At 33.9% G+C, this 9,168-nt stretch overlaps 3 protein-coding genes across 6 annotated transcripts in view; 2 read left to right on the top strand and 1 right to left on the bottom strand.

Annotated features, from left to right (window-relative positions):
• The window catches only part of LOC108724567 (nardilysin-like), a 5,538-nt gene extending 3,354 nt beyond the window's left edge, over positions 1 to 2,184 (top strand). The window contains exons 11-13 of the mRNA XM_018451002.1: positions 900 to 1,286; positions 1,418 to 1,889; positions 2,042 to 2,184. Coding sequence (XP_018306504.1) covers positions 900 to 1,286; positions 1,418 to 1,889; positions 2,042 to 2,184 — 1,002 coding nt within the window. The remainder of the gene's footprint in view (positions 1 to 899; positions 1,287 to 1,417; positions 1,890 to 2,041) is intronic.
• A 2,381-nt stretch (positions 2,185 to 4,565) lies between these two features.
• Positions 4,566 to 5,774, top strand: LOC108724745 (pre-mRNA-splicing factor Syf2). The gene is made up of 4 exons (XM_018451343.1): positions 4,566 to 4,739; positions 4,937 to 5,077; positions 5,149 to 5,444; positions 5,529 to 5,774. Exons 1-4 carry the CDS (start codon positions 4,650 to 4,652, stop codon positions 5,692 to 5,694), a joined length of 693 nt encoding a protein of 230 aa, XP_018306845.1. The 5' UTR covers positions 4,566 to 4,649; the 3' UTR covers positions 5,695 to 5,774.
• A 291-nt stretch (positions 5,775 to 6,065) lies between these two features.
• Positions 6,066 to 9,168, bottom strand: part of Tab2 (TAK1-associated binding protein 2) — a 15,793-nt gene continuing 12,690 nt past the window's right edge. For 3 of the 4 annotated variants that reach the window (XM_018451339.1, XM_018451341.1, XM_018451342.1), the window contains 5 exons: positions 8,187 to 8,411; positions 7,465 to 7,613; positions 7,295 to 7,388; positions 6,959 to 7,222; positions 6,139 to 6,292 (listed from right to left, as the gene is read on the bottom strand). In XM_018451339.1, coding sequence (XP_018306841.1) covers positions 6,195 to 6,292; positions 6,959 to 7,222; positions 7,295 to 7,388; positions 7,465 to 7,613; positions 8,187 to 8,411 — 830 coding nt within the window. In that variant the 3' untranslated portion in view covers positions 6,139 to 6,194. The other variant, XM_018451340.1, reaches the window with a different exon arrangement.

Here is a 9,168-nt window from a genome sequence, read left to right as displayed (position 1 = left end):
CGTTTCGTGAACCTTGCAGTTCACTTCATCAGGGCGAGGAGCAGCCTGATACTAAGCTGTTCCCCCGGGTCGTTCCTTTTATATTACGCTGCTTGTGTGCCAAGAATGGATCTGAACACGGAGAAAACCCGCGAAACGCAAGATTGTCACATAGGTAACACCCGTGAAAGCCTCAAGAATATTAATAGTAGTTGTGTTAAATTTATAATATTACATCGTTTTACATGTTTGTGATTTCCTAAATAAGTTTTATTTGAATTTTCTTGTCATATTTTTTTCCAAGGCACGCTGAAAGACATTGCGTATTTAATAAAGAGACTTTTACAAAAAGAAAACTGAGCGCTTTACATATTAGACGCATTATAGACGTCTTACAGAACAGCATAAAATATGTTCATAAATCAACAAAAAATTAATTTATATCAAAGTAAAAAGGTTCTAAAGAAACTTTTACATGCACATTTATTTATAGGTATTTTGTACAAATGACTTGTATAAAAGAAAACAGAACAGGAATACGTGGCATTATTGTCTAACGTGTCAGTTTCGGAATCCATTTTGTTAAACTCTTTTTGCTTACGTTAACAAAAAGTTAATTATTGCATAATTGCAAACAGAATTATATAAATCTCTATGTTAGAAGATCTTTGATAGATAATACTTTATATATCAAGTTTTATTTCTGATTTCCATTTAAGAAACATTGTCCAAAAACGAAGTGTTATATCGATATCGCTACATATCTCTACTTGAAACATATAAAAAATCCTTACATAATTAAAAAATTAATTATTAAGAATAAATAAATATTAAATATAACAATATCATAAAATTGTATTACAACAGGTTACATTTGGATCAATTCATCAATAACGTTTGTATTTATACTTTTTTGCAGCGAAGTAAAATTAACGATACTGAAGGTCATCCATTATACGCACGTTGATATGCATGCTGCTCTTCGTGAAATTAATTTTGGAGAATTTACAGACTTTGTGAAATCATTTACTCAACATTTATATATTCAGTGTCTCATACAAAGCAACATAACGGAACTTGATGTAATCAAGAATGTAGGGCAATTTCTTAAAAATATTAAATGCCGTCCCTTGATCAATAATGCGTTCCAACAAATGAGAGTGACTCGGATACCCTTGGGTACAAACTATTGCAAGTTAAAAATTATCGATAAATCTAATTCATCTAATTCAAAATCGGTAGTGACAAATTATTATCAAGCTGATGTCACGTCGTTTAAATTATCGATGTTAATCGAACTGATGATCGTTAGTAATATATAACACATTGTTTGGCATTTTTTTAAATATAATTAATCACTGATTTACGTTCATATTTAAAATAGAATAAAATATACGAATAACTTTGATTATCTTCATTGATTTTATCTTCTTTGCAGTACATAATGCAACAATCGTTATTTTTTGGGCCTGACGAAGAGTTTGAATACGTTTTATACAACAATGAAAATGTCAATGGGATTTTAGGATATTACATTACCGTTTGTACTCGGACAGATAAATACTCAACCGAGTACATAGATCAAAGTATAGAAAAATGTCTCACATCGTTTAAGGAGATTTTGGAGAAATTATCGGAAGAAGACTTTGATAATTATAAGGAAAGCATAAAGAAAGCATGGCATACATGCGATGTTAAACACGAAGTTGACAGAAACTGGAACGAAATCACGAAGTTCGAATACATGTTTGATAGATTCGAGAAGAAAAAGCTCGCACTAGAGGACCTAAAAGTCGATGAGTTAAGAAAATGTTTTGAAGAGCACACACCAAACGGAGACAGTTTTAGAAAATTGAGTATACATATGGCAGGTACTGCTCCGAAGAAAGAAGAAGTCAACGAAGCAAATTGTGAGTAGATAATTTTTTTCATGTCTTGATAGAATTTTATCGATTTCTATTTATTATCTTATTTTGTGACATTATATTTCCCTTCGTTTTTTTGTTTTCGTTATGTTTAAAATTGTTAAGACAATTTAAATTTCAATGATTGTGGGTTATAGATAGCGCAAAGGATAACGAGAAAATGCAGCACTTTGCTTTGAGTTACATGATCGACGATGAGCAGTATCGGAACGTGGAAGATTACAAGAAAAAACTTTACATCTATCCAATGAACGAGGGATCCTCTCAAAGCGCTAAATAACCTATACAGCACAGAAAGATTGCAGAAATGTTGCAGCAATATTTTTTTGCATTGTAAAATATTGCTATAATATTGCTACCACTTTGTTGCAACATTGCAACAACGGTATAATGTTACCATTAGAAATATTGCGATGCAATATTGCAGCAATATTACAATATAATACATTAAACAATACTTTGTAGTGGTGTAATAATTGATATCTTTCATTCATACGAATAATTTGTGGAACATATACAAATGCTAAACATTGCAAAAATACTTACATAAATAAATAAATAAATTTGCAATGCGTCATTGTAATAATGCATATTATATTCTAATACGTACTATATAGAATATATATATTATATACTATATAGAATATATATATTATATTATAAAAAATATGTACTATATATACTGTATTATTAACAACGCAATTACGAATTTATGTTATTTCTTCATTTTTGACATTTGTATATAATTCTACAGATTAGTCATGGTTTAAATACCGTACATTTAATTTTTAGAGTGCCTTATAATTATATTGAAAATTTTAATATTAAAACTTACAGTTAGTGACTAGATGCATGCATCAGTACTACAACCGCTCACTGATCGCTCAGTGAGCTCTGATTGGCATATTCCATTAGAATAAAGGTATAGACCAAAGAGGTACAAGAACTCACGAAGCGCTCATTGAGCGATCGTGGTATTAGGTGCATCCAGAAGCGCTCAGCGAGCTCTTGTACCTGTTTGGTCTATGTTTTTAGATGTAATGGAATATGTCAAGCAGATGTAAGAGCTCTGAGCGCTTAGTGAGCGGTCATACTTCTGGATGCATTCACTGAATGCACCCGTTAGAACAATATCATAAGTTAAATTTGATAACTTAATTTGTATTTTAGTTTAAAAAGTTTTTTTAATTATAGAGAAATACTTATTATGAATCATTTTTAAATAAATAATTTTTATTTTTAAAGTAATCTTACGCGTAAAAGGACATTTTAGAACAAGTAACTAATACGTAGTAATTATAAACGTATATACATTTCTAAATTTTTTACAAAATACTCTTATATACGTAACGTACGTAAATTGCATCATATTAAAAAAAATATATATAAAAATAAAATTTAATAAATCCTCTATTTCGAACATACCATTATATATATTAATGCTACATAATATTATAATGCGAACCTAATATTATATATATTAATAATTATAAAATTGATAATATAACAATAGAATTGACAATTTTACATGTAACACAAGCCTTGTATTACATTTAACATCACTGCGTGTTTGTACAGAAAAAATTGATTGATACTTAATAAAATTTGACAGTTTATAGAATGTATATGCGTACACAAGTATTACCATAAAAATTGGTTCAAGTGACTATAATTTTATAGTTATATTTTGGGACAACCATTTCAACTATTTTATGGTTATAACAACTATAATTATAGTCATTTTAGGTTGCCAATTATATACATTTGTTGCTGGAACTATATATATAGTAACTGTTATTATTATTATAGCAGTAATAATCATAGTTATAGTAATATATAATTATAGTTACAAATACCAAACATTTTTCTTTCTGTGTGTAATCGCCTTATAATAATAATTCTTTCATATCTTACATGCATAATTTAATACCAAAATCCTCACGTATGACAATACATTGAGGTTCTTTAATTAGCTTTTCATTCCAACCCTTCATATTTGTTGCCACTATTTTTTTCCTTTTTATAGTTATGCATACCTATTATTATAATGCTTAATAGGAACTAATCATTAGGAACACTTTGCACATTGCAGCATGGAATATTTATTAAACTGAGAAAGAACATATATTAAGTTTCAATATATAACAAATTAGTAAAATAAAATTGAACTACACTTTGAAGAGTCGACGTAGTTGAAATGTGAAATAATTTTTTTTTATTATATATTTAATATATATTTTTTATATTTTATATTTTTCTTTCTATTATATATCTTTAAATTTTATATTTTTTTTCTATTATACATTTAAAAAATGGAACGCGTACTTTTCGACCTAAACCTTAATTTGGTTTAGGTATTATTCAGTGACGAAAATTGATACTTGGTACATTTTGCTTCGTGCGATTCACTCTTTTATTCAAGACAGTAAAATAATCGTCTTTTTTTTCTTGTATCCACCACTGCTCTCTATAATTATATTTTATTTTATTTTATTCTATTTCATTCACTTCCATTCTGTTTCGATTAGAGTTCATATTTACCACGGAAGATAGATATGTGCATGTGACCTCCTAGTTCTACATCCGTATTTTAGAAACGTAGATGGCGTTTCACCACGAAAAACGCGAGCAGTTTTCTTCTCTTTCCGATTTTGACACGTCGCCATTTTTTGTGTTGATCAGTGTTGACGTTATTGACGTTTATCTAGCGTGAGTTTGGAAAATTGTGTCTCATTCCAGTCAACGATGGACGAAGCAGCGTCAAGTTCGTCGTCCTCGCAGTCCGCGAAATATGAGGAAATGCTGAAACGACTCAAAAAACTCCACACCAAGAGGGTGAGAGAAGTTTACATTAGAACGTAAATATAACCTGTCCGAGACATTCTACTCATTCTGGCGTTTTAAACTGCTTATTTCTTCCTTTTATGTACATGAATAATACTGTTTTTTTTTTTTAAGTAATTAAGCATACTTGTTATTGGAATTTATCGTCGCGATTTGTCTATAATGTATTGATTTAAAATTAAATTTAGAATGAGGCCAGAATGCAGAACCACAAGGAAGTCGTGGAGGAGGATAAGAGGAACAAGCTGCCTACCAATTGGGAATCCCGCAAGAGACAGGCAGAATGGATAATGCAGGACGAAGCTGCCAGAAAAGAGGCAGAAGCTAAGGTATGATTAATCAGATTTTTCATTTTTGATAAATTATATAAAATTATTTACCTGTTTAACTTATTCTTCAGGGTGAAGACTACGAACGAAAAAAATTGTTGAATATTGATGCCACTGAAGCAGAAAGAATAGCTAGGAAGAAGAAAAGTAAACAGAATCCCGACCCAGGTTTCTCAGATTATGAACAAGCAGCGATACGTTCTTACAATAGACTAGTGAAAAACATTAAACCGAATATGGACACATACGAAGAAGCAAAGGAAAAATTAGGCCCTGCTTTTTATGGCGATCCAAATACAATATTACACGGTTTACACGAAGACAAGAAGAAAGCGATAGATAAAATGGTCACCAATCTAGAGAAGCAGTAAGTAACATTTACAGGCCTGTAATTAAATTGTATAATCTTTAATAAGACTCGAATTTGATAAACTTATCTTTTTTTTTGCAGGATCGCAAAACGGGAGAAATACAGCAGGCGTAGAATGCACAATGATGACGCGGATATTGATTATATCAATGAACGTAACGCCAGGTTCAATCAGAAACTGGAGAGATTCTACGGCGAGTATACTCGGGAAACGAAATTAAACTTGGAGAGGGGTACGGCTATATAATGAGAAAACGTTGGTGTAATTATCACAAATACTTGTATTTTATGTAATATACGATGACTTTTTATATAAATAAGAATCTGGAGAAAAGAATTTTACAATGTTTAATCGAATGTACCTTTTGTTGCTCTTATTGGCAATGCATCTATAATTATTCTGCGATACACGAAATTCTAAAGATGCGTAGAAATTGCTTCGAGAAGAGACATAAATCGCCAAAAAAACGGGATAAACTATTTAACAATTCTAATAACTCGTAATGTATACTAATCATAAATAAAAAATTAAGTTAAATTATTACATTAGTCACCATATGTATTCTATTACAATCGCTTAGCTCCTACAAAATTTATTTAATTTAATTTTTTATACGTATGTACAGTTTTTTATAAACTTCTAATTCAGTTCGCATCATACCACCCAACTGTGTACTATATCTGAAAAAATAATACGTCGCGATTATTTTTGCAGATAGTGTAAATAACTATTACATTTGTGAAATATTAATATCGTTTGAATGGAAGTATCAATATGAAATACTTACGCCGTGGCGAAAAGTTATGGTGATGGGTTACTCGTATATGAATATCTTGCGTCTCCCCTGAAAATGTCAAACTATAAACATTGTTGCAAAATTAAGTAAAATAACATTATATGTAATAATATTACGTATAATTTACTATGCATAAATTCCTTCCCTTACCTCAAGTTAGATTTAAAGATGTATTTCGCCGAAAAATATATGTATCAATGCTGTATCAATGATGTTAATAGCTTAGAAACATATAAAAAAGTATAGCTTGAAACGTTAATTTATATAAATAAGTGCGATCAAAATCAGCAAATGCACACACATATCTTAAACAAACAAACGAGAACAGAGTCGCAAGCTCTCTTCTCTTTTATTATGCTTTATTAACATGATTAATGTAATTAATCATAATTAAGTACACAGTTTTTATAACATAGTTATAACGGCATATGCTCACACTTTGTTAAAGTTTTTTTAAAAAATACAATAGAATAAAAAATATATTACTTTCATTTTAGCGCTTCATGGTATTCTCAAAATCCAATCGATTAGTGTAATCGCAGGAGACGATCTTCACGAGTTTCCATAAAGGATATATCAAAAGTATATATCGGCATGCTGTTAGGCGACAAGTTATTTTATTTCGTGTTGGAATAACGTTCAGGACGGTTCACTATCACTACGATGACAATGAGGTCGACGGCAACTCCCTCGTCGGTTTGCCAGAGCTTATACCTGCACTGCTGCGGTTCAACAGTCTCGGCATGTCGCACTCCTCACACTTGTTCATCAATGGATGATTGTCGAAAGTGCACATAGTGCAGACCCACGAAGGCTCATCCCGTTCCTCCCGATCGTTGTCACTCGCCGGCTGCTCCGGTTGCCATGCCGGTGGTTGACTCGGTAAACGCGGTGGTTTTGGGTTCGGCGGTCTCGTCGGCAACGACTGGCCGGTATAAATGCCCTGATAAAACTCCTCATTCGTCTCGCCCAATGGCACTGAAAAATACGAGTCATTCGCCACAAGTTCTACCAAACTTTGTACGCAATAACGTGATAGGAAATAGATACCTCGTCTGTCTGACCATTGATCGACTTCTACGGCTAATCTGTTGCACTCGACCTGCAGCATATATATTTCGGTCTTCAGCTTTCTTTTCAGCTCCTGCAAAAATCACGCATTGAAAATGAGAAAACATATAAAAAAGGTATCGATTATCGTTCCTCGCGATTGTACGTACTTGAGGCGATATCAAGGGATCCGGTCGGGCTAATGCCTGTACTTCCTTCTTCATCGCTTCGAGTCGTCCCTTCTCAGCCCTGAGCTCCTTGGCGAGTCTCTCCTTCCTAGCCAGTTGCTCCGCGACTAATTTCTTTTGGTGCTCCTCCACTAAAAATTCCAAGGACTATTTCAGTTAACATGTATATATCAACCAAACAGATCAAACTTCAGATCTTACTTCAATCACTTTCTAATTCTACTTTGTCGCAAATGACGACTCATAAATTTTATTACATATCGCCTCGCCTCGTTAGGATTTTATCGATCACGATGACAACGGATTAGATATAAGACAGCTATCGCATCTGCATCGTAGATTAACAGTCGCGCTCTTCGCATTGTGTCTGCATCTTGATAGAAAAAAAAAAGCGAAAGGCCTTCGCGTGTATGGCATTTAACGTAACGGCTCAGGAAACACGTCGGACTCTCACGATCAGAAAAACCGGATCAGGTGGTCCGCGTAGTTGTAACCGCGAGCGCGCGCGGGCTATGTATAGCCCGGAGCGTGGGGTCAGGAATGCGTAAATATCGTTCCCGGCGTTGCGTGCGTGGGCGTAGTACGTGCGACCGAGTGACTTCCAGGTAAATATACACGTGCGCGCGATTCTGCAGCGCTGGCGAAAGCGGCGGCGAGGACGCGCGCCGACGACGGTGTCATCCCGTTCCGATCCATAGGTTCACCTTGGCACAACGGCGATCGATTCCGATCGGAAGCCGTGTGGTCCCCGAGGGAGAAAGAGGCGGTGCTAGGAGGCCCGACGCCGCTGCTCGTCGTGGGTCCGGACGGCGTTGTAGGAAGGCTGCAACCCGGGACGATATTCGTCGTCGGCGGTATGGAGGGAGTAGTCGGCGCGCTCATCGTCGTCGTGGGCCTTGGCAACTGGCTAGGCGGTTCTAGAGGAAGTTCTGAAAACGATACAGCAAATCTGTATTAACCCGTATCTCGTGTCAATTTTAATAAAAAAATTCTCGCGTATATAGAGACTTATATTTTTAATTATAATGATTTTATTCTTAATTTTGTTGAACTGTAATTTTACTAAAATTAGGCCGGGTCTCACCAACTCCGATTGAGCTAATCTGTCGATTAAATTTCAGTATTGTCAACTGCAAGACTGAAAATATAATCTAATTTACTGACAGCTGTGAAGAAAACGATGTGTAATAACATCACAGGTCCTTATTAGTGACAAATTTTTCAATTGCGAAAAAGCCATGCGAGAGTCGAGCACATGAGTATTCGGCGCTCCGCCAGAAAAGGATGTTTTCGAGTCTTACAGTTGGCGATATTTAGGTCCAGTTCCACAACTCATGGTTAACTCTTAACCGAGGTTCAACTTGTTCATTGTCTCTTTCTAATTTTAGAATTGGAAAGATATGAGAAACAAGTTGAACCTCGGTTAAGAGTTAACCGTGAGTTGTGAAACTGGGCCTTAATCGGCCGATTAAAGCTGCGGTTCACTTGACGCTACAAACGCTTCGAAGCGTTTAAGTTAATCGGAGTTGATGAGACCAGGCATCAGGGCTGGGTAATCATTTAAAATGCTAAATATAAAATACTTAAAAAAATGTATTTAAAATGTAAAATGTTTTTCGAATCCACTTTATATGTAAAATGGGTAAATAGATATTTTAAATAGTTTTCAAATACAGAATGGTTTTC

This window comes from Mycetomoellerius zeteki, unplaced genomic scaffold (assembly GCF_001594055.1).
Source record: "Mycetomoellerius zeteki isolate Tzet28-1 unplaced genomic scaffold, Tzet1.0 scaffold31, whole genome shotgun sequence".
In the NCBI taxonomy this organism is placed as follows: domain Eukaryota; kingdom Metazoa; phylum Arthropoda; class Insecta; order Hymenoptera; family Formicidae; genus Mycetomoellerius; species Mycetomoellerius zeteki.
This window is presented reverse-complemented; position numbering and strand designations above follow the sequence as displayed.

Coding starts and splice junctions, on each gene's coding strand:
- LOC108724745 (XM_018451343.1), top strand. CDS start 4,650: ATGGACGAAGCAGCGTCAAGTTCGTCGTCCTCGCAGTCCGCGAAATAT. Junction 4,740..4,936: donor AAAAACTCCACACCAAGAGG/GTGAGAGAAGTT, acceptor AATTAAATTTAG/AATGAGGCCAGAATGCAGAA. Junction 5,445..5,528: donor GTCACCAATCTAGAGAAGCA/GTAAGTAACATT, acceptor TTTTTTTTGCAG/GATCGCAAAACGGGAGAAAT.